Source organism: Nerophis lumbriciformis, linkage group LG12, assembly GCF_033978685.3.
Source record: "Nerophis lumbriciformis linkage group LG12, RoL_Nlum_v2.1, whole genome shotgun sequence".
Taxonomy (NCBI): Eukaryota; Metazoa; Chordata; class Actinopteri; order Syngnathiformes; family Syngnathidae; genus Nerophis; species Nerophis lumbriciformis.
In genome coordinates, this window is record NC_084559.2 from 24,009,676 (window position 1) to 24,032,887 (window position 23,212).

At 41.2% G+C, this 23,212-nt stretch overlaps 2 protein-coding genes across 2 annotated transcripts; one reads left to right on the plus strand and one right to left on the minus strand.

The window, feature by feature from the left end:
* Positions 1 to 1,477: 1,477 nt before the first annotated feature.
* unm_hu7912 (un-named hu7912) lies at positions 1,478 to 17,770 on the minus strand. Its single transcript, XM_061986124.1, has 2 exons — positions 17,592 to 17,770; positions 1,478 to 5,836 (listed from the first exon to the last, which is right to left on the minus strand). Exon 2 carries the CDS (start codon positions 5,785 to 5,787, stop codon positions 2,584 to 2,586), a length of 3,204 nt encoding a protein of 1,067 aa, XP_061842108.1. The 5' UTR covers positions 5,788 to 5,836; positions 17,592 to 17,770; the 3' UTR covers positions 1,478 to 2,583.
* Positions 17,771 to 18,936: 1,166 nt separating this feature from the next.
* On the plus strand, positions 18,937 to 20,412 carry LOC140679278 (general transcription factor II-I repeat domain-containing protein 2-like). Its single transcript, XM_072914369.1, has one exon. The coding sequence runs from the start codon at positions 18,937 to 18,939 to the stop codon at positions 20,410 to 20,412; it is 1,476 nt and encodes a 491-aa protein (XP_072770470.1).
* The last annotated feature ends 2,800 nt before the right edge of the window (positions 20,413 to 23,212 follow it).

Below are 23,212 nucleotides of genomic sequence, written 5' to 3' on the forward strand. Positions count from 1 at the left end.
CCTCGGAGTCTTGTTCACGAGTGAGGGAAGAGTGGATCGTGAGATCGACAGGCGGATCGGTGCGGCGTCTTCAGTAATGCGGACGCTGTATCGATCTGTTGTGGTGAAGAAGGAGCTGAGCCGGAAGGCAAAGCTCTCGATTTACCGGTCGATCTACGTTCCCATCCTCACCTATGGTCATGAGCTTTGGGTCATGACCGAAAGGACAAGATCACGGGTACAAGCGGCCGAAATGAGTTTCCTCCGCCGGGTGGCGGGGCTCTCCCTTAGAGATAGGGTGAGAAGCTCTGTCATCCGGGGGGAGCTCAAAGTAAAGCCGCTGCTCCTCCACATCGAGAGGAGCCAGGTGAGGTGGTTCAGGCATCTGGTCAGGATGCCACCCGAACGCCTCCCTAGGGAGATGTTTCGGGCACGTCCGACCGGTACAAGGCCACGGGGAAGACCCAGGACACGTTGGGAAGACTATGTCTCCCGGCTGGCCTGGGAACGCCTCGGGATCCCCCGGGAGGAGCTGGACGAAGTGGCTGGGGAGAAGGAAGTCTGGGCTTCCCTGCTTAGGCTGCTGCCCCCGCGACCCGACCTCGGATAAGCGGAAGAAGATGGATGGATGGATGGATGGATTTACAATACAAATTACATTTCAACCTTTTTTCTAAATACTTTTATTTTTTTTTTCCTGCATAAAAACAGCAAACACCAAAGAGTGTAATAATCAAAAAGTAGATGGTTACGTTAAAGTTAAAGTACCACTGATTGTCACACACACACTAGGTGTGGTGAAATTATTCTCTGCATTTGACTTATCACCCTTGATCACCCCCTGGGAGGTGAGGGGAGCAGTGAGCAGCAGCGGTGGCTGCGCCCGGGAATCATATTTGATGATTTAACCCCCAATTCCGGGGCCAGCACGGTGACACTGGGGTTAGTGCATGTGCCTCACAATACGAAGGTCCTGAGTAGTCCTGGGTTCAATCCCGGGCTTGGGATCTTTCTGTGTGGAGTTTGCATGTTCTCCCCTTGACTGCGTGGGTTCCCTCTGGGTACTCCGGCTTCCTCCCAACCTCCAAAAACATGCACCTGGGGATAGGTTGATTGGCAACACTAAATTGGCCCTAGTGTGTGAATGTGAGTGTGAATGTTGTCTGTCTATCTGTGTTGGCCCTGGCGACTTGTCCAGGATGTACCCCGCCTTCCGCCCGAATGCAACTCCAGCACCCCCCGCGACAAGCGGTAGAAAATTGGGATAACCCCCAATTCCAACCCTTGATGCTGAGTGCCAAGCAAGGAGGTAATGGGTCCCATTTTTAAAGTCTTTGGTATGACTCTGCCGGGGTTTGAACTCACAACCTACCGATCTCAGGGCAGACACTCTAACCCCAGATATCATAAAGAACAATTACCAAGTACCGGTATGTGTGTGTGGTGGTGGTGGGGGGATGGGGGCTGGGGAGGTGTGGTGGGGTGAGAAACCATGAGGTCACTTGTTCAATTCCATTTATTATATATCTATATATATATATGTTATAAACATCACAAAATATAAATTTCTAAGATCTTGCACAAAGATATAATCCAGTAAAAGAGCAGATTTAGCTTAGTCAGCAATGAGAGTGAAAGCAGGCATATACAGTGCTGCAGATAATTTATGAACGTTCTCATTATTTATAATTAAATAAAAATAAAAAAACAAGTTTTACAACACAGGAAATGATTCCACATTAATAATACATAATTATTCTTCAATATATTTCATTGTTGCTCTTCGATTGCATATTGTCTAAAACAAACTGAAGTGTTAGTTTGTATTATTCAATATCGTCTATCACATTTATAACTTTCTCTTCTTTAAAAGTGTATTACAAGCAACATTAATAATAAAATACCTTGATAAAAAATATCATGCCTTGAAGAAAATAAATCCATCATTTTAAAGGGTTGTTAAATCAACCTCTTACACCTGGAGAAAAACTTTTAATCTATACATTAATTTAATATAGTCCTAAATGAAGGCCACCTTCCAACAAAACAATTTACTCAAGCATGACACAATCCAAAATTCTTACTGAGGTGGAAAACTAAAAGGCTGTGTCGATTGTACTTCATTTTCTATCAAACATGAACTAAAACAGCCACACAAATACAGTTTACCAAATAAATGAATATACTCCCAATACTTAACAGTTGTTGTTACAATTGCAGGGTATAATACAAACAAGAGATATGAGAATTCTATGAAATGAGACATGTCTGTCTGTGACTCATGTGTCTATTATGTGAATGCAAGATGATGTGCGTATCCTGCAAATGTGCTTCATTATACACCGTTGAGCAGGAATGTATTAATGATAAATAAAACACGTTCACATCTTTAACACCAAAGTTGTTGTGCTGTGCCCAGTTTACATGCAATCTATTAACTTGCAGGAGAATAAAAACTGTGAGCATGTGCAAAAGGTCAACGAGGCAGAAAGGGGAAGTGGCCAAATGCAAATATTTTATCAGTCTTGAATTTCTCAAAACTCATGTATTTACAATAGGCACATAAAGTGCGACTGACTTATAATCACTCTTCTCCATTGCGTTTTAAATAATATCATCCAAGAGATTGGGGGTGCCCACCCAGTCCAATGTCCTCGGCTCTGATGCGGCCATGATCATGCACATGAACTGTTTTCCTGTTCTCTTATCTATTGGGTAAATAGTTGTTGGAGTGAACCTCGTGTTGGTTTCCACAAACTCACATAGCTGATTATAGATTTTGGGATACTCATGACGAAGGAAGACTCCCCTAATCCTGAGCTCACGCTGAATGTTGACAAAGCACACCTCTCTGGCTTTTCTTCCCTCCTCACCCTCCTGATCAATGTCTGGCGTTCCTGGAGGTGGGGTGAGGATAAGAGTTTCCATTTCACTGTCCTTCTTCACTAGCTTTTTGTCCGGGCTTGAAGAAGCCAAGGATACCTTTGCATATTTTCGAACTGTCGGTGTTTGAACCCTTGGTGACGGTCTGTTAGGCACGAGTTCACCGACAGCTACGGATACATTCAAGAGGAAACATTCACTGGTGTCATATTCATTACCCGCCTGCTGCAGATCCTTGCAGTATTCACCCAAGTTGTCCTTAAAGCCATCTAGCTCTCTGAGAGATAGGTATGTGGGAGACATGACGAGGCTCTCAAGCCCAACTTCCAGAAAATGATCAGCCGTCTCTGGATTGGGGAAACCCAAAAAGAGGACACCTCTGCCTCTAGAAAGGTACCCGGCTTTTGCGATACGAGAGAAGGCTTTATGAATCTCTGCATTTTCTCTGCAGAACTTGAGTGTGTGCCTACAGACACTACTCACACGGCCGTACAGACAGTTTTCTTTGTGGGTCTCCCAATCATCCCTGCGGCAGTTTCGTGAGCAGTAAAATGTGTAGCAACTGTGACATGATTTGTAGTACAAGCATGCATTGAACATATTCTCAGAACGCTTGCACTTGTTGTTAGCACACACCATGGTTTCATCTTCCCCCACACTGTGGTCCGGAGAACATTCTTCTGCACTTCTTTGTAAAGCATCGCATCCACTATCCAGGTCTTTGATTGTGTCAGGACTGGATTTAGAAGAAGGGAACTGAGTATTCAAACATTCAAGATTTTCAATCTCAGAAGATCCCTTGACTTTTTCATTATCTTCAGTAATCAGTTGTTTAAGCTGATCCAGAAAGTCCACACTAGACTTCCTGCTGGTTGGTGGTTTGTAATCAACAACCAAGTCAGCTAACAACTCATCAAGCTGCTCCAGACTCTGCTGAAGGGAGACATTGTTGCGTTTCCTTTCTTTGGTCATTTCTGTTGTGTTGAATGACTTCTTGACATCTATCACTCTTGGAGCAGCTTTCTTTTCATTGTCTAGGGTATTCCAGTTGACAGGGTGCACGCCAAGCCGCTCACTGTTGCCTGCGCATATGTCATTGTCTGTTATGGTAATCTCGGGGGTCACAAACCAGTGGCTGCTTTTAGTATTCTTCCACGGATTGCTCGAGCCTCTCTCTAAAGAGGTCTCAGAGAGGGACAAGGCAGCGTAGCGCTTTGGTGAACTGGATAGGTTAAGGATAACAGGTTGAGATGTGACACTGGGAGAGGATCCGTGCCTTGCTTGGCAAAACAGGTTCTCATAGCTTCGGCCACGAGGCACTGATTGCTCTTTCTCATGTTGGGGATAAAGAATATTGTCCCAAGACTTTGAATGGTTTTTAGCCTCTGTCCCTAATCTACTTGTCTCTGTGCCATAGGTACTATACCAGGGTGGTACACCAGGCTCTGTCCTTACCCTCGGTGGGGTGAGCTGAGAACTCTGGTTGGAATAACCAGATATACTTGAGCGATACCAGTCTTCTGAAAAAGCCTGTGACATGCGGGGTCGGCGACGGCCTTCCGTGTGGCATTGCCGCAATGGAAAGTACCGCTCCTCGTGAGAGTTGAACGGCTTGTTATAATACAAATTAGTGCAACTTTGGTGGTATGGATTGAAGCGGTGATCATCGCCATAGTAAGAGCTGGTGGGGGTTTGAGAAAAGTATGACCCTGCCTCACTTGTAGAGTAGGGTGTGCTATATACAGAGTGTGCCGGTTCTTGATTAGAAAAAGGGTCTGTGTAATATGACCTGAGAGGCAGGGTATGCACCCATCGATTCCTTGGATCGTATTGACTAGTCATAGTACTACCACGACTGGCTAAACTGGATCTATCATCCTGAAAGTAAGCCCTAGAATAAGGATGTACTGGATATCGAACAGGGTCCTCGGTGTAAAAAAATTTAGTGGGGATGTTCGGGTTGGAGTAAGCTCTTTGTTCCTGATTTAGATATGGTGTTGTTTGCGAGGGCATTCTGTACATGTCTAGATGCTGGTAAGATAGGGGAGACATGCTGGTGGTGTAGTGATATCCTTGTCTAAAATCCCCACTGTAGCATTCACTTGGAGTCGGTGTGGGTGAGGAGATAATATGCCGAGGGACATACACACCCCGGCTGCTACCGGCCTGCGAGTATCGCTGCCAAGCGGGACGTTCAGGGCGCAGGTTGGGAATCTGTCTGGATGTGTGTTGAAGTACAGCAGCATCTGGTTTGATGTCCACACGGCACCTGACATGAGGGGTTGTCACTGTTTTGTCTGATTTACCCTCGTCAAAACAATCAGATACATAAAGAGGGGGTTGCAGTTTGATTGGGTGGACCTCGTTCAAAAAAGCCCTATTGGAGGAATACGCTTCTCTTTGTGTCGCAGAGGTCCTCAAAGTATCTAACGGTGGCTGTGGGGCGACCTTGTCCTTGTTGATCTCCAGAGGGGACACTGAGATGGGCACAGGAGTAAGCGTGGATTTGATTCTTGGAGCACTTCTAGACCTTTTTCTATTTACCGAATCTGACCATGTGAGATGGCCGCTTTTCTCTTGGCCGGCGTGTTGCTGAACGTGCCTGGAGTTGAACAGATCTGGAGATGAAAAGTGAAGATGTCCTCGTTGATCTGGTCCGTTCCATGTTAGGTCTTTGTTTGATACCTGCTGCTCTGTTCGCTTAAAAGGGTACTCCATTGGTGAAGAGACTGACTGTGGGTCATCCAGTGATTCTAGAAAGTCAAAGCTGCGGCAGTGTCTTTTGTTTATGATTTCTGGTTTGTCAATCATCTTCAAGTCATATTGCAAAAAAGAGTGATGAGGAAGGACGTGTTTGGTGGTTGGATACAAAGGAACGTTCCGTAGAGTTGTTGCCAGTAGATCAGGTGGATGTGTTCGGGTCATCTTAATGGAACTCCAATGCCCTCCATTCAGTGTGACATATTAAAACAACCTGAGGAAGGAAACAGAGTAAAATAAGTTCTTACACCTGCAACTTTATCCAAATCCTCACCAGAATGTACTAAAGAGCAGGTTCTATCTCAAGGCCTACACAGTTTTGTATCTTTTACTTAATCCTTATAACTGCGTATTTCCTACTATTTACTGTTATAAGGACAAAATAGCCATCAAATCACCAACGCTAAATGTGATCTACTGTAAGTACGGATTGGCTAGGGAGGCGTTTTGCGTGAAGAAGCTTATCCATCCATCCATCCATTTTCTACCGCTTGTCCCCTTCAGGGTCGCGGGGGGTGCTGGACCCTATCTCAGCTGCATTCGTAAAATATAAATGAATGAACAGAGCGCTTCATATGAAATTCTACCACAAACATACCTTTAGCTCAGTGGTTCTTAATCTTGTTGGAGGTACAGAACCCCACCAGTTTCATATGCGCATTCACCGAACCCTTCTTTAGTGAAAAATAAAATGTTGTTTTTTTTCAAATTCAAGACAAAGTTATATGTTTTTGGTAACACTTTAGTATGGGGAACGTATTCTAAGTAACAAAGACTTAATTTGGAGTTATTTGGACACTAGGGGAACATATTCTAAGTAATAAAGACTTAATTTAGAGTTATTTGGTTAGGGTTAGGGTTAGAGGGTTAGGGTCAGGGTTAGACGGTTAGGGTTATAATAAGGCCATGCCGAATAAGGCATTATTAAGTACTTAATAATGACTAGTTAAGAGCCAATATGTTACTAATTTGCATGTTAATAAGCAAATAATTAATGGTGAATATGTTCCCCATACTAAAGTGTTACCATGTTTTTTTACTGGTGCACAAAATGAACCGTGCATGAACATCACCTTGTTCAAACAACAAAACCAACATAGTGCATAAACTCACAACAAATTACACACCTGCAAATCAGTCAGCTGTTGCCGTATCCGTAATATGTCGATAGGGAGAAGTTTGTATTTACATGATGAGTCGGGTGTGTTTTGACCTCCGCCGAACCCCTGAGGCCGACTCACCGAACCCCTAGGGTTCGATCGAACCCAGGTTAAGAACCACTGCTCTAGCTGCTTCCTATATATAATGGCATCCTCATATAGCCACACTGGTTTCCGTGGCGCACAGCATCACTGCTAAGTCAAGGGAACTGTGTTTGAATCCTGGTCAGAGTTGACTTTGGAAGGTTTTAATGATGTTAAACTTTTATTTTTTTTGAGCTAAGACAATCTAATTACTGAACAATTTATTTCCCATGAATCCGTTTTAGTACAAAACATGCATCAAATTGATTGATAGATTAAAAAAGTATGAAAGTGTATTCACATAAATAAAAAAGTGTGATAAAAATGTGTAATGGAGAACATAATTTAGCCTGGGACAGTCATGGTGACAGGACTACCTCATTTTATACCAATGACAGTTAAGTCAAGTGAGGTTGCATTAAGGTCTGTGTACCTTCCGTTCATTCTATTTCCAATTCTTAAACGCAAATCAAAAAACAAAATTAGGGCCGATTTTCGATTTTTATTACCGTATTTTTCGGAGTATAAGTCGCACCTGCCGAAAATGCATAATAAAGAAGGAAAAAAAACATATAAGTCGCACTGGAGTATAAGTCGCATTTTTGGGGGAAATGTATTTGATAAAACCCAACACCAAGAATAGACATTTGAAAGGCAATTTAAAATAAAGAATAGTGAACAACAGGCTGACTAAGTGTACGTTTTATGAGGCATAAATAACCAACTGAGAACGTACCTGGTATGTTAACGTAACATATTATGGTAAGAGTCATTCAAATAACTATAACATATAAAACATGCTATACGTTTACCAAACAATCTGTCACTCCTAATCGCTAAATCCCATGAAATCTTATACGTCTAGTCTCTTACGTGAATGAGCTAAATAATATTATTTGATATTTTACGGTAATGTGTTAATAATTTCACACATAAGTCGCTCCTGAGTATAAGTCGCACTCCCGGCCAAACTATGAAAAAAACTGCGACTTATAGTCCGAAAAATACGGTATATATGGGAGATTTGAAAACAAACAAAAAAGGGTTGATTTTCATTAAAATATTGCCATAAAATTGGATTTTGTGCTGTTTTCCTTTTACGGATTTTTTATTTTTCCAGATAAACACAAAAATCGAATATACGTTCATCCAAAATGCAAAAATGTGTGGTTATCTGTGTGATGACAAATTGAACCGGAAGCCGTATTTTAGCTTTTCCTATGCGTTTAGCGTGTTTTTAGCATAACGGTAACATCTTTGTTCAGCAGGAGTCTGATTGTAGTTTTTAAAAAGTGTCATTAAATAGTTGTCCAACTTTTGTTTCAGAAATGAAAATAGAAAAAATGGCCCGTTTTTTTGATTTGCATTTAAAAATTGGAAATAGAAGGAACGGAAGGTAAACGGACCCATTAACAAATCACCAGATTTTGAAAAAAAATGATGTAAAAAATTAAGTATTTAAAGTCGTAAAGTCCGTTTTTTTGTCATTTTTATTATTACTATTATTTTTTTCAATTCATGTATTATTATTATTGTAATTTTTATTGGTTTTGTTTTTTTATTTCAATCAATCAATCAATCAATCGATCTGTTGCATGTTATCCATTTCTTATGTATCAATTCGGACACAGGTTAAGCACCGGCACCGTTTTTAAAGTACCAGTTTGGTACTGGAATTGATTAAATTGGAAATGATAACTAAGACCTTTGCACTTAGTTTTAATATTCCTACCACATTTTGAAGTTGTAGGTTTTATAATGATTGCAAACAAACTAATAGACTAATTATGTTACAATGTGACAAATATTCACTGTTAGCCACTAAGAAGCACACTTTCAGCTGATTACAGTCTGGGTTGAAAATGCAGCGTGACAACAAACCCATCGACTGCTTTAATAAATGAACAAAAAATTTATTGAACAAATCTTTACTGCGGGGGTTTAGAATATTTATTGGGTCCTATATTTCTTAGGTATGATAAAAACAAAACAAGCCAATTTACCAAAAGACTATAATGCACACATAGCCTTTCTTGATGGCACTCACCCACAAGCTAACCCCGAGCTGCCATCTGTTCATCGTGATACACGAGAACTGACCAGCCATGTCCCTGCCATGTCTCGCCAGCACACCTAAATATCACGCCTGCTCACACACAAACAATCCCAACAGCCAAACCTGCAGTGTTGTGTATTTCTTCTTCTAAAATGCACTTGTGCAAATATATAATTGTTCGATAAATTAAAAAAATAGTTGTAAAACAATACCAAATTCGGTACATTTATAGGTACTGACCGGATTCTGTTGTTTACGACCAGGTACTATTCAAGTAAACCAGACAGTACCATATGTCAATACCTTTGTTGCTTGTAACGTTATGTCCGGTTGCAGTTTCGGCATCAACTCAATGACTTGGTGGGAACACAAGCACTCAAGCCATACTGTAGTGTCTCTATCCTCTTAAGGCCCAAGCTGTTTGTTTACATGCTTTTTTGTATTTCTCTTTGCTATTTGGGCTTATTGGACCCTAATTAGAATAAAAACTAAGAATCATCTTTTGATATGATGACTTAGTCCATAAGTACACAAATGTGTACTTCATGTTTAGTGACATGCTAATTCTTATTTTTACACTTTTATTTCCAAATTCCATTGTATGTTATACTCTTCTGACACCACCAGATGGCAGTATAAGTGTCCACATAAGCGGCCATAAGACCCCAATTCAGTAGTGTACACAATTTTGGAAATAAGAGCTAAAAGTTGCTGTCCACGCATGTGGCCACTAAGGCCTTTAGAGGCTATAGGTAATGTTGCAATTTTCCATGACCACAAAGCAAGCATGCCCGATAGAAAACTCTCAAATGTAAAAGTAAGGTTCCACTTTTTAAAATGTGATAGCTCAATGCTAATTAACGGTCCATAGGATATGCCATATACATGCTTAAGTGCAGCATTAACGATTTGATATGGCAATTTTTAACTCCTCCAAAAATGGTAATGAAAACTACAACCATGATGCACGTGTCAATCAAACAGCATGTGTGTAATAAATAAAATATTTACAGTATAAAAAATGTGGGCCTGATTTACTAAAGGTTTGTGTGGGCTAAAACATGTGCAAACTTGATAGCACACGCAAAGCTGATCTACTAAACGTGTGCAAAATGGATTGCATTTGTTAAGTGAGCAGAATAAGGCGTGCAATCCATTTCCAAAAGTATTAAATAGCACGTGCAATGTGATTTATCAACACTCATCGCCGTTTTGCGAGCACTATTTTGCGATTTACTTAGCATGTGTCAGAAGGACAGAGAATCATTGGTCCTAAGTCCATATTTGGACTGACAGAACTAAAAAAATATTAGACACATTGTTTATTCAGCAATTTCCTTTTATAATTTTATAGCTGCTGGATGACTCGAAGAGCTGATTAAAATGTATGAAATTGATGAATTTTGGTGTCTGCTGGTGTTTTTTTTTTAACTGTCGTTTGTTATAGAAAATATATCATTACTATAATATATCTGCTACATTTCATTGTGCATTTTCTTGCATTTGAGTCATTCCAGTCGCACGAATGCACTGGCATTGCGATACACAGCCTCACGTACAGAATTAAGTGTCAGTGTGCATATGGTTCTGTTGTCTCGATTGCAATTCAGAAAATGTGTTACAGATTATAGGTGTGTGCTGTTGGTGCAACACATTGCACACAGGTAGGCGCACGATAACATGAATGTGCAGTAAATGATCAAGTGTCTACTGTGTGTGCAAAATGCTCATTTCAATTAGGCGTTTTGCACACGCAGTGTTAGTAGATCACACACATAGTACACGCTATTTTATTTTTTGCACAATCTGTCTAGCGCATGGTATTTGGACCAGACTGGCCTATTCAAAGACTAATTCCTAAATATGGCCAACACACCGTAGTCTATACACGACTGTCAATAAATGTCTTGGAATTGCAACTGTATGCAAAGTATAATATTTGCAAATGAGACTCAAAAGTGTAAGAAAACAAAATATCACAACTAAACAGCACATATATCATTGATAAATGTAAATGTAAATGTCAAATTATTATTATTTTTTTATTATTAAACAATTTGTATTTTTTTTACATATTAATACACACAAAAGTGCTAGAAATTGGTACAATTGAGTACCGGTGCTGATTCTAAGGTACCGGGAATGGGTACCGTGTTTTAAAATTAAACTGGACATGATTATACTGTATAGGAAAAAGTGAGGAAAAAAGAAAAATGTAAATAGAAAAAACTGAAATGTTGCTACTAATAACTAGTATTAACACAAAGCTTTGTCTTTAAAATGAATGATGCTTTTTAAGCTCTTTTACAAATGTAAAAACAATTACAGCTGTCAAAATGAACATGTTTTAATGTGGATAATTCATCATCATTACTAGAGATGTCCGATAATGGCTTATTTGCCGATATCCGATATTGTCCAACTCTTGATTACCGATTCCGATATCAACCGATACCGATATATACAGTCGTGGAATTAACACATTATTACGCCTAATTTTGTTGTGATGCCCCGCTGGATGCATTAAACAATGTAACAAGGTTTTCCAAAATAAATCAACTCAAGTTATGGAAAAAAAATGCCAACATGGCACCGCCATATTATTATTGAAGTCACAAAGTGCATTATTTTTTTCAACATGCCTCAAAACAGCAGCTTGGAATTTGGGACATGCTCTCCCTGAGAGAGCATGAGGAAGTTGAGGTGGGCGGGGTTGAGGTGGAGGGGTAGGGGGTTGCGGGGGGTGTATATTGTAGCTTCCCGGAAGAGTTAGTGCTGCAAGGGGTTCTGGGTATTTGTTCTGGTGTATTTAGGGCTGCAACAACTAATCGATTAAATCGATTAAAATCGATTATAAAAATAGTTGGCGATTAATTTAGTCATCGATTCGTTGGATCTATGCTATGCGCATGCGCAGAGGGATTTTTTTTCATTTATTTTTGTTTATTTATATATATATATATATATATATTATTATTTTTTTTAATAAACCTTTATTTATAAACTGCAACATGTACAAACAGCTGAGAAACAATAATCAAAATAAGTATGGTGCCAGTATGCTGTTTTTTTTCAATAAAATACTGGAAAGGATAGAAATGTAGTTTGTCTCTTTTATCCAATTATTAATTGATTAATCGAAATAATAATTGACAGATTAATCGATTATCAAATTAATCGTTAGTTGCAGCCCTAGTTGTGTTTATGTTGTGTTACGGTGCGAATGTTCTCTCGAAATGTGTTTGTCATTCTTGTTTCGTGTGGGTTCACAGTGTGGCGCATATTTGTAACAGTGTTAAATTTGTTTATACGGCCACCCTCAGTGTGACCTGTATGGCTGTTGACCAAGTATGAATTGCATTCACGTGTGTGTGTGAAGAGCCGTAGATATTAAGTGATTGGGCCGGCATGCAAAGGAAGTGCCTTTAAGGTTTATTGGCGCTCCGTACTTGTCATTACGTCCGTGTACACAGCGGCGTTTTAAATGGTCATAAATTTTACTTTGTGAAACCGATACCGATAAGTTTGAAACCGATACCGATAATTTCCGATATTACATTTTAAAGCATTTATCGGCCAATAATATCGGCAGTCCTAAACAGCAAGGAACATTTGAGTAAAGCGTGAAATAAACGGACATAAAGCCAGACTATACGCCAATCACGCGGCTGTGCTTAGGGCCCCATAATTTGTGGGGGTCCTGTTTTGCATCGCGGGTGTGCTGGAGCCTATCACAGCTCTATTCGGGCGGAAGGCAGGGTACACCCTGGACAAATCGCCACCTCATCGCAGGGCCAACACAGACAGACAGACAACATTCACACTCACATTAACACACTAGGGCCATTTTAGTGTTGCCAATCAACCTATCCCCAGGTGCATTTCATTTAATATTTTACCGTAAATGTATTCCTAGCCCCCCTTCCTGCTCTGTCACTGATAAAAAAATATACTGTAATGGCAAATGACCTAATTACATATATTGTCCCACCCTGGCATACAGTGTTATTGCTGGGCTGGTAATCTGATGTACTGGGATTAAACCCGGTTGAAGATATACTGCTCGATGCCTTGTTTTTATTGAATACTTAGGCCTATTAGGCTACTGTGTTTTAATGTTGGTCATTATGGTGGTACTTGAGGAGCCATAAGTGTTTTTTGGTGGTTTTCTGGTGAAAAAAGTTTAGCCATTCTGACAATAAAATAAAACCTGCTCAGTGGGCTTGGGGTTAGAGTGTCCGCCCTGAGATCGGTAGGTCGTGAGTTCAAACCCCGGCCGAGTCATACCAAAGACTATAAAAATGGGACCCATTACCTCTCTGCTTGGCACTCAGCATCAAGGGTTGGAATTGGGGGTTAAATCACCAAAAAGTATTCCCGGGCGCGGCCACCGCTGCTGCTCACTGCTCCCCTCACCTCCCAGGGGGATGGGTCAAATGCAGAGGATAAGTTCACCACACCTCGTGTGTGTGTGTGTCTATCAGTGGTGCTTTAACTTGGGGACGGTGTGGCGCGGTTGGGAGAGTGGCCCCGCCAGCAACCTGAGGGTTCCTGGTTCAATCCCCACCACAGGTCCGGTGGCCATGGATGAAGTGCTGGCTGTCCAGAGTCGGGACCCGGGGTGGACCGCTCGCCTGTGCATCGGTTGGGGACATCTCTGCGCTGCTGACCCGTCTCCGCTCGGGATGGTCTCCTGCTGGCCCCATTATGGACTGGACTCTCACTATTATGTTAGATCCACTATGGACTGGACTCTCACTATTATGTTAGATCCACTATGGACTGGACTTTCACAATATTATGCTCGACCCACTTGACGTCCATTGCATCCGGTCTCCCCTAGAGGGGGTGGGGGTCACCCACATCTGCGGTCCTCTCCAAGGTTTCTCATAGTCATTCACATTGACATCCCACTGGGTTGTGAGTTTTTCCTTGCCCTTATGTGAGATCTGAACCGAGGATGTCGTTGTGGCTTGTGCAGCCCTTTGAGACACTTGTGATTTAGGGCTATATAAATAAACATTGATTGATTGATTGATACAATTATGATTCATATTTTTTATCGTTACAAATGTTTTTTTCCTTTTTTCTAAATATATATTATGTTTTATAAGCTCAGGAACTACCTCCCTCGACACATGAAAACTTTAAATAAGACCAAATTTATGACCCTGTAACTACTTGGTATCAGATCAATACCCAAATTTGTGCTATCAGTCAAAACTAATGTAGAGTATCAAACAACAGAAGAATAAGTGTTTATTACATTTTAACAGAAGTGTAGATAGAACATGATAAAACAGAAAATAAGCAGATATTAACAGTAAATGAACAAGTAGATTAATAATAAATTTTCTACCGCTTGTCCCTCATAATGTCGACAAAATAATAAAATGGGAAATGACACAATACGTTACTACATATGTCAGCAAATAGGAGCCGTTGTTTGCTTACTACTAAAAGAGGAGTTGTCTAGAAAGCCACTGTGGAGGGGGGCGTGGCCTGTGGGCCTGCCGCGAACCGGGGTGTGCAAGGGCCGGCCTCAAAGACAGCGGCAGGTGAGTGGATTGCCCGGCTGGGTCTTGTTATCTAATCACCTGTCGCCTTTATTAGCGGCAGCCGGGACGAGACAAGTGGTTGGAGTTGGGAGTTGGAGCCAGAGAGAGGGCGCAAGCATCAACACGCCTGAAATAGACTGCTGAAAAGCAATCCAGACTGGTTTATGAAAATAAAAAGACTGTATTCAAACTGTCTACCGGGCATACAAAGATCTGTCGGCCAGGAGAACACATGACAAGAGGGAAACTTCCACAGCCACGCTGCCCAAATTAAGGCCAAAATTGTTATTCGATTGCAATAAGTAACATATGTTTAAAGGGGAACATTATCACAATTTCAGAATGGTTAAAACCATTAAAAATCAGTTCCCAGTGACTTATTATATTTTTCGAAGTTTTTTTCAAAATTTTACCCATCCCGTAATATCCCTAAAAAAAAGCTTCAAAGTGCCTGATTTTAACCATCGTTATATACACCCGTCCATTTTCCTGTGACGTCACATAGTGAAGCCAACACAAACAAACATGGCGGAAAGAACAGCAAGCTATAGCGACATTAGCTCGGATTCAGACTCAGATTTCAGCGGCTTAAGCGATTCAACAGATTACGAATGTATTGAAACGGATGGTTGTAGTGTGGAGGCAGGTAGCGAAAACGAAATTGAAGAAGAAACTGAAGCTATTGAGCCATATCGGTTTGAACCGTATGCAAGTGAAACTGACGAAAACGACACGACAGCCAGCGACACGGGAGAAAGCGAGGACGAATTTGGCGATCGCCTTCTAACCAACGATTGGTATGTGTTTGTTTGGTATTAAAGGAAACTAACAACTATGAACAAGGTTTACAGCATATGAAATACATTTGGCAACAACATGCACTTTGAGAGTGCAGACAGTCCAATTTTCATCAGTTAATATATTCTGTAGACATACCCTCATCCGCTCTCTTTTCCTGAAAGCTGATCTGTCCAGTTTTGGAGTTGATGTCAGCAGGCCAGGGAAGCTAGGGTCGATATTCTTCTCTTGATCATCTTCGGTGGCATAAGGAACGGTGTAAGCCAAGACATCCAGGGGGTTTAGCTCGCTCGCCTGCGGGAACAAACTGCTGCCATTGCTTGCCGTGCTACCGAGGTCCTTTGTCCCTGAATTGCTCACACACTCCGGCAGATTCAATGGGGGTCTGGCGGCAGATTTCTTTGACTTTATCGTTGGAAATGCATCTGCTTTGAGTGTCGCAGGATATCCACACATTCTTGCCATCTCTGTCGTAGCATAGCTTTAGTCGGTAAAGTGTGCGGAACAAACGTCCAATTTCTTGCCACTTTCGCATCTTTGGACCACTGGTGCAACTTGAATCCGTCCCTGTTTGTGTTGTTACACCCTCCGACAACACACCGACGAGGCATGATGTCTCCAAGTTACGGAAAACAGTTGAAAAAACGGAAAATAGCGTGTTTGAGAAAATGGCGGATTGCTTCGTTCCGAGAGCGAATATTAGAAAGGCGTTTAATTCGCCAAAATTCACCCATTTAGAGTTCGGAAATCTGTTAAAAAAATATATGGTCTTTTTTCTGCAACATCAAGGTATATATTGACGCTTACATAGGTCTGGTGATAATGTTCCCCTTTAATGTACCAAGGATTTGTTGTCACCCACATCTGCGGTCCTCTCCAAGGTTTCTCATAGTCATTCACATCGACGTCCCACTGGGTTGTGAGTTTTTCCTTGCCCTTATGCGGGCTCTGAACCAAGGATGTCGTTGTGGCTTGTGCAGCCCTTTGAGACACTTGTGATTTAGGGCTATATAAATAAACATTGATTGATTGATTGGTACTGTTTTATTGTTAAAATGTGTGGAGAATGACTGCTCAATTCCAGCAATGGCCTGCAGCACTTCCAACACATACTGTATATAAGTACCGTATTTTTCGGAGTATAAGTCGCTCCGGAGTATAAGTCGCACCGTCTGAAAATGCATAATAAAGAAGGAAAAAAACATATATAAGTCGCACTGGAGTATAAGTCGCATTTTTTGGGGAAATTGATTTGATAAAACCCAACACCAAGAATAGACATTTGAAAGGCAATTTAAAATAAATAAAGAATAGTGAACAACAGGCTGAATAAGTGTACGTTATATGAGGCATAAATAACCAACTGTGAACGTGCCTGGTATGTTAACGTAACATATTATGGTAAGAGTCATTCAAATAACTATAACATATAGAACATGCTATACATTTACCAAACAATCTGTCACTCCTAATCACTAAATCCCATGAAATCTTATACGTCTAGTCTCTTACGTGAATGAGCTAAATAATATTATTTGATATTTTACGGTAATATGTTAATAATTTCACACATAAGTCGCTCCTGAGTATAAGTCGCACCCCCGGCCAAACTATGAAAAAAACTGCGACTTATAGTCCGAAAAATACGGTAGCAAAAATGTGTTGTTTTTAATTTTGCCTAAACCTACTCAAATGTAAGCTTACTCCTTATTCACGGTTAAATGCAGCCCCTCAATAGATGCACAAAACCTCTTTCTTTCATTCTTTCTGTGCTTTCTTTCTCACCCTTCAAGTTTTAAAATCGCATGCCACGTCCTGTCTCCATGGCTACAACACCCTTCACCACACAAGGGCCAAAAATCTCAGGGGGGGGGAGGTTACAAATGGACAACGAATGTGATACTTGCAACATAAATGTGCTTTTTAAATGAGTTTTATCATCTTTATTCTAAGCGTTTTCATTCTTAATGCATCTTTTTGCAGCTATTTTAGGAGGCCAAATGCAAAAGTTGGCAGCCTGCAATGTTGTACTTCAGCATGATGTAGTGAGCTTAAAAAGGGACTAGTTTGGTGGAAATTAAGTGTTTTTTTTTTTAGTTAAGCGCGGTCTTTATTTTTAGTGCTGCGGCACCATCGGCCCTGCGTGTAATTTGGCGCAAATGTGGCGCGAATGACATCATTTGCGCAGGGGGGTAAAAACAGAAATTATAGCAGTGGGGTTAAAAAAAATACAAAAATAAATAAAAAATGCTCGACTTAAAGGGTGAGTTTGCAAAAAAAATAGGGGAAATTCGAGTGAAGGACTCGACTTACCGTTGATCGGATGCGGAGACGACGGTGGTCGGAGGCGGTGTGTGTGTCGCCGCAGCCCGGCCGCACCTGACGGGAGCCAACATGCGTCGAGCGCTGCTCTTCACTGACGTCTTACATGTTGTCTGCTTCAGTAATGGGGGGGGGGACACGGTGTGTGTGTGTGTGTGTGTGTGTGTGTGTGTGTGTGTGTGTGTGTGTGTGTGTGCATGTGCGTGGGTGTGTTTTTGTGATGGCGGAAGGGGAGGAGGCGTGACCGAGCCTGCGTCGGGAGGCGTGGTCACGCGCGTAGGCCTACGCAAATTATGTTGGGGAGGGGTTGAGGGGTTGGGGGGGTACTCTCAAGCGATGCAGTCTCATCCTTCATGATGATGCACTTTAGGAACAAAATATACACACTGCATCTGCTAAGTCAGGGCTCGGCAAACCCGAAATGTCGAAAGAGTCGGTAGAGTGGCCGTGCCGGCAACTTGAGGGTTCCAGGTTCGAGCCCCGGCTTCCGTCATCCTAGCTAGTCGCTGCCGTTGTGTCCTTGGGCAAGACGCTACTTTACCCACCAACTCAGTGGCCTAGTGCAGTGGTTCTCAACCTTTTTTTCAGTGATGTACTCCCTGTGAACATTTTTTAAATTCAAGTACCCCCTAATCCAGGGGTCGGCAACCCGCGGCTCTAAAGCCGCATGCGGCTCTTTAGCGCCGCCCTAGTGGCTCTCTGGAGCTTTTTCAAAAATGTATGAAAAATGGAAAAAGTTGAGGGGGAAAAAATATATTTTTTGTTTTAATATGGTTTCTGTAGGAGGACAAACATGACACAAACCTCCCTAATTGTTATAAAGCACACTGTTTATATTAAACATGCTTCACTGATTCGAGTATTTGGCGAGCGCCGTTTTGTCCTACTAATTTTGGCGGTCCTTGAACTCACCGTAGTTTGTTTACATCAGGGGTGCTCAATACGTCGATCGCGATCTACCAGTCGATCGCAAAGGTAGTATTGGTAGATCGCATTACATTAAAAAAAAATATATATATATATCTTTTTTTTATTTTTTATTTTTTTTAATGTAATGCAAATTGACGCCAGCCTATCATCACCCCGTCTTTTGATTGATAAACAGGGCAGCCAGTCAGATGACATCTTCGTTTTTCTGACACTTAGGTCACTGCGCATGCGCAAACAACGGCGCTCAGTGCAGCAAAGCTAACAAGCTTGTCAGCGAGTTACCACCAATTTTCAGCCCTCGGTTTTTTCTCTTAAGTGTATAAAAATGAGTGGGGGAGCTGGACCAAGTAAGAAGACAAAAACGTATCACTTTCATACGGAATGGGAGGAGGACTTTTTTTTCACGATGACATTTTCGAAGTGCGTTTGCCTCATCTGCCAATCTGCCATTGCAATACCAAAGAAGGGAAATGTGGAGCAGCATTTTCGGACTATTCATGGAAAATACGACACCGACTTCCCGCTGAAAAGCGAGCTGAGAAAGAGAAAGGTGAAGGAACTGAAATCCCAGTTGTCCGGACAGCAGTCATTTTTCACACAACAAACTTCAAAAGCGAAAGTCGCCACCGAAGCATCATTCCGGGTGAGTCACATCATAGTTAATAACAAGAAGTCCTTCCAAGACGGAGAGATGGTAAAGGAGGCATTCGTTGAAGCAGCTGACTCATTGTTCCGAAACTTTAAAAATAAGGCAGAAATATTATCTTCGATCAAAGCTGTCCAGCTGTCAAGATGTACAGTTACACGGCGCTGTGAAGCCATCGCTGAGGATTTAACCCAGCAACTTTGGACGGACATCGGAGATTGCGAGTGTTTCTCACTACAGTTGGACGAATCTACGGACGTGAGTGACACAGCCCAGATGTGCATTTTCATCCGTATGGTGTTTAGTGATATCACTACAAAAGAAGAGCTATCAACATTACTGCCCATGAAAGAACAGACGCGAGGAGAGGACATATTTCAGTCGTTTAAAAACTTTATGGAGAAAACTCAGCTCCCAGTGTACAAACTGATGTCTATCACCACGGATGGAGCTCCCGCAATGGTTGGCCGCTTGAATGGATTTATTGCCAAGTGCAGGCAGGACGATGATTTCCCGGACTTCCTAAATTACCATTGCATAATCCACCAACAAGCGTTATGCGCTAAAATGCTCAACATGAAGGAGATCATGGATGTTGCAATGAAGATCGCTTGTTCTATTCGCGCCAGATCTCTTCAAAGATGGTTATTTCGTGCACATCTGGAGAAGGCTGACTGCGACCACTCTGAGTTGTTGCTGCACACTGACGTGAGATGGCTTAGTCGAGGGAAATTCCTGCAAAGATTTCGAGAGCTCTGTCCAGAGATTAAGGAGTTTTTCCGTGTAACAGCTGGACATGCAGAATACACGCAACTAAATGACGGTCAGTGGCTGTTAGACTTGGCATTTTTAACCGATCTGACCAACATTTTGAATGATCTTAATCTAGAGCTGCAAGGAAAAGACAAAACAGTGATCAATATGATCAGCTCAGTTAATGCTTTCAAACAAAAGATGAAACATCTCTCCTCAAAGCTGCAGCGCCATGATTTGGCAAACTTCCAGAACCTGGCGTCAGAGCTGGAGATGCAAGGGAAGGCCTGTGTGCAACTTGACAGTGCACGCTACACAGAGCAGATTGACAATTGTCTGTCAGAGTTTGACAAACGCTTTCAAGACTTTTCTTTGCTCGAGCCAGTCGCTACATTCATGTGCTATCCTTTTCGGGAAGATGCTGAGGTTGATTCCCTCGCATCACAAATTGCAACACTACTGGAGTGGAAGATGAGATTTTGACACTGCAAGCCGGCATTGAGCTGAAGTCCAGAGCTCATGGACAGTTCTGGAACTTACTCACAGAGGTAAAGTACCCCAACATCAGGAAATGTGCTACCTCCTTGACTGCATTATTCGGCTCCACTTATTTATGTGAGTCAGCCTTTTCCCACATGAAGATCATTAAGTCCAAGTACCGTTCCACCATGACTGATGAACATTTGGAAGTGTGCTTGAGGCTGGCTGTCAGCAGCTACTGTCCGGACTATGCATCCCTGACTGATTCAATTCAGTGCAAGTCATCAGAGTAAACTCGGGTAATGACAAAAAATGTACATAGCTAATTGTGTTGTGTTGTGCAATATTGGCTCATGCGGTTATGCATGTACATCAACATACATTGTTGATATAAAGAATCCTCAATATATTTAGAAATAAATATATGTTTTGCATTTTTGTAGTAGGTACATCATTTTGACTTGATCATTTTATAAGTAGCTTGCATGCTGAAAAAGTGTGAGCACCCCTGATTCTTGTATTATCATTAAACACCTTTAATTTATTAACAATATTAACTATATGTGTTAAACATGCTTGCATTATCATTAAACACCTTTAACTTGTTAACAAAAACATATATTTCATAAATAAGTAAATATAAATTATATATATGAAGGAGGTAGATCCCCACGACTTGATCAATTGAAAAGTAGCTCGCCTGCAGAAAAAGTGTGAGCACCCCTGGTTTACATGTATAACTTTCTCCGACATTCTAGGACATGTTTTATGCCACTTCTTTTTCTGTCTCATGTTGTCCACCAAACTTTTAACGTTGTGCATGAATCCACAAAGGTGAGTTTTGTTGATGTTATTGACTTGTGTGGAGTGCTAATCAGACATATTTGGTCACTGCATGACTGCGAGCTAATCGATGTTAACATGCTATTTAGGCTAGCTATATGTACATATTGCATACGTATGCCTCATTTGTAGCTATATTTGAGCTCATTTAGTTTCCTTTAAGTCATATTATTCAATGTATATCTCATGACACACTATCTGTATGTAATATGGCTTTTAATTTTTTGTGGCTCCAGACAGATTTGTTTTTGTATTTTTGGTCCAATATGGCTCTTTCAACATTTTGGGTTGCCGACCCCTGCCCTAATCAGAGCAAAGCATTTTTGGTTGAAAAAGAGATAAAGAAGTAAAATACAGCACTATGTCATCAGTTTCTGATTTATTAAATTGTATAACAGTGCAAAATATCGCTCATTTGTAGTGGTCTTTCTTGAACTATTTGTACTTGTTGAAAAATAAACAAGTGATTCAATTATAAATAAAGATTTCTACACATAGAAGTAATCATCAACTTAAAGTGCCCTCGTTGGGGATTGTAATAGAGATCCATCTGGATTGATAAACTTAATTCTGAACATTTCTTCACAAAAGAAGAAATCTTTAACATCAATATTTATGGAACATGTCCACAAAAAAATCTAGCTGTCAACACTGAATATTGCAGTGTTGCATTGTAATGAATGGAATAGCCTACTTGATTTGATGTTCAGTTTATGAACTTACATTCATATGTTGTTGAAGTATTATTCAATAAATATATTTATAAAGGATTTTTGAATTGTTGCTATTTTTAGAATGTTTAAAAACAATCTCACGTACCCCTTGGCATACCTTCAAGTACCCCCAGGGGTACGCGTACCCCCATTTGAGAACCACTGGCCTAGTGGTTAGAGCAGGCCTGGGCAATTATTTTGACTCGGGGGGGCCAAATTTAATTTTAAAAAAAAGTGTCTATTTTTAGGAACACTAATATAAAACCTCACAATAATGTCTGATTGAATGCTAAAAACGTTTTGACAGACTGCCTCAAAAAACGGAATGGAATTGACTTTTTTTTTTACTGAATGAGACACCCAGAATGTGCATGAAAATAAAGAATGTGGGATTTACAACATTAACTATGAACGATAAAACACTGAATATTGACAACATATGAACGTCACACCCCCTCTCGGTCGACATATTTTACAATAAGGTGAAATGCAACAAAAATGCAACAAACACAGCGAAATATGAACGCGAAGAGTAAAAAAAAAAACCTATACAATCTGATAAGGGACGGCGTGGCGCAGTGGAAGAGTGGCCGTGCGCAACCCGAGGGTCCCTGGTTCAATCCCCACCTAGTACCAACCTCGTCATGTCCGTTGTGTCCTGAGCAAGACACTTCACCCTTGCTCCTGATGGCTGCTGGTTAGCGCCTTGCATGGCAGCTCCCGCCATCAGTGTGTGAATGTGTGTGTGAATGGGTAAATGTGGAAGTAGTGTCAAAGCGCTTTGAGTACCTTGAAGGTAGGAAAGCGCTATACAAGTACAACCCATTTATCATTTATTTATTTATATATCTGATACACTCTAGGTGTGGTAAAATTTTTCTCTGCATTTGACCCATCACCCTTGATCACCCCCTGGGAGATGAGGGGAGCAGTGAGCAGCAGCGGTGGCTGCGCCCGGGAATCATTTTTTGTGATTTAACCCCCAATTCCAACCCTTAATGCTGAGTGCCAAGCAGAGAGGTAATGGGTCCCAGTTTTATAGTCTTTGGTATGACTCGGGCCGGGGTTTGAACTCACAACCTACCGATCTCAGGACACTCTAATTGATTTATAACAATCCATGCAAGCTGGGTAACATTTGCTGTGGTCTGGAACAACATGGCACCCAAACAACCATCAGAAATGCAGCCAATATTACATACAGATAATATGTCATGAGACATGCAGATATAAATTAAATACAGGAC

Excerpts from the sequence above, each read along its gene's own strand:
- unm_hu7912 (XM_061986124.1), bottom strand. The coding sequence starts at position 5,787 with ATGACCCGAACACATCCACCTGATCTACTGGCAACAACTCTACGGAAC.
- LOC140679278 (XM_072914369.1), top strand. The coding sequence starts at position 18,937 with ATGACATTTTCGAAGTGCGTTTGCCTCATCTGCCAATCTGCCATTGCA.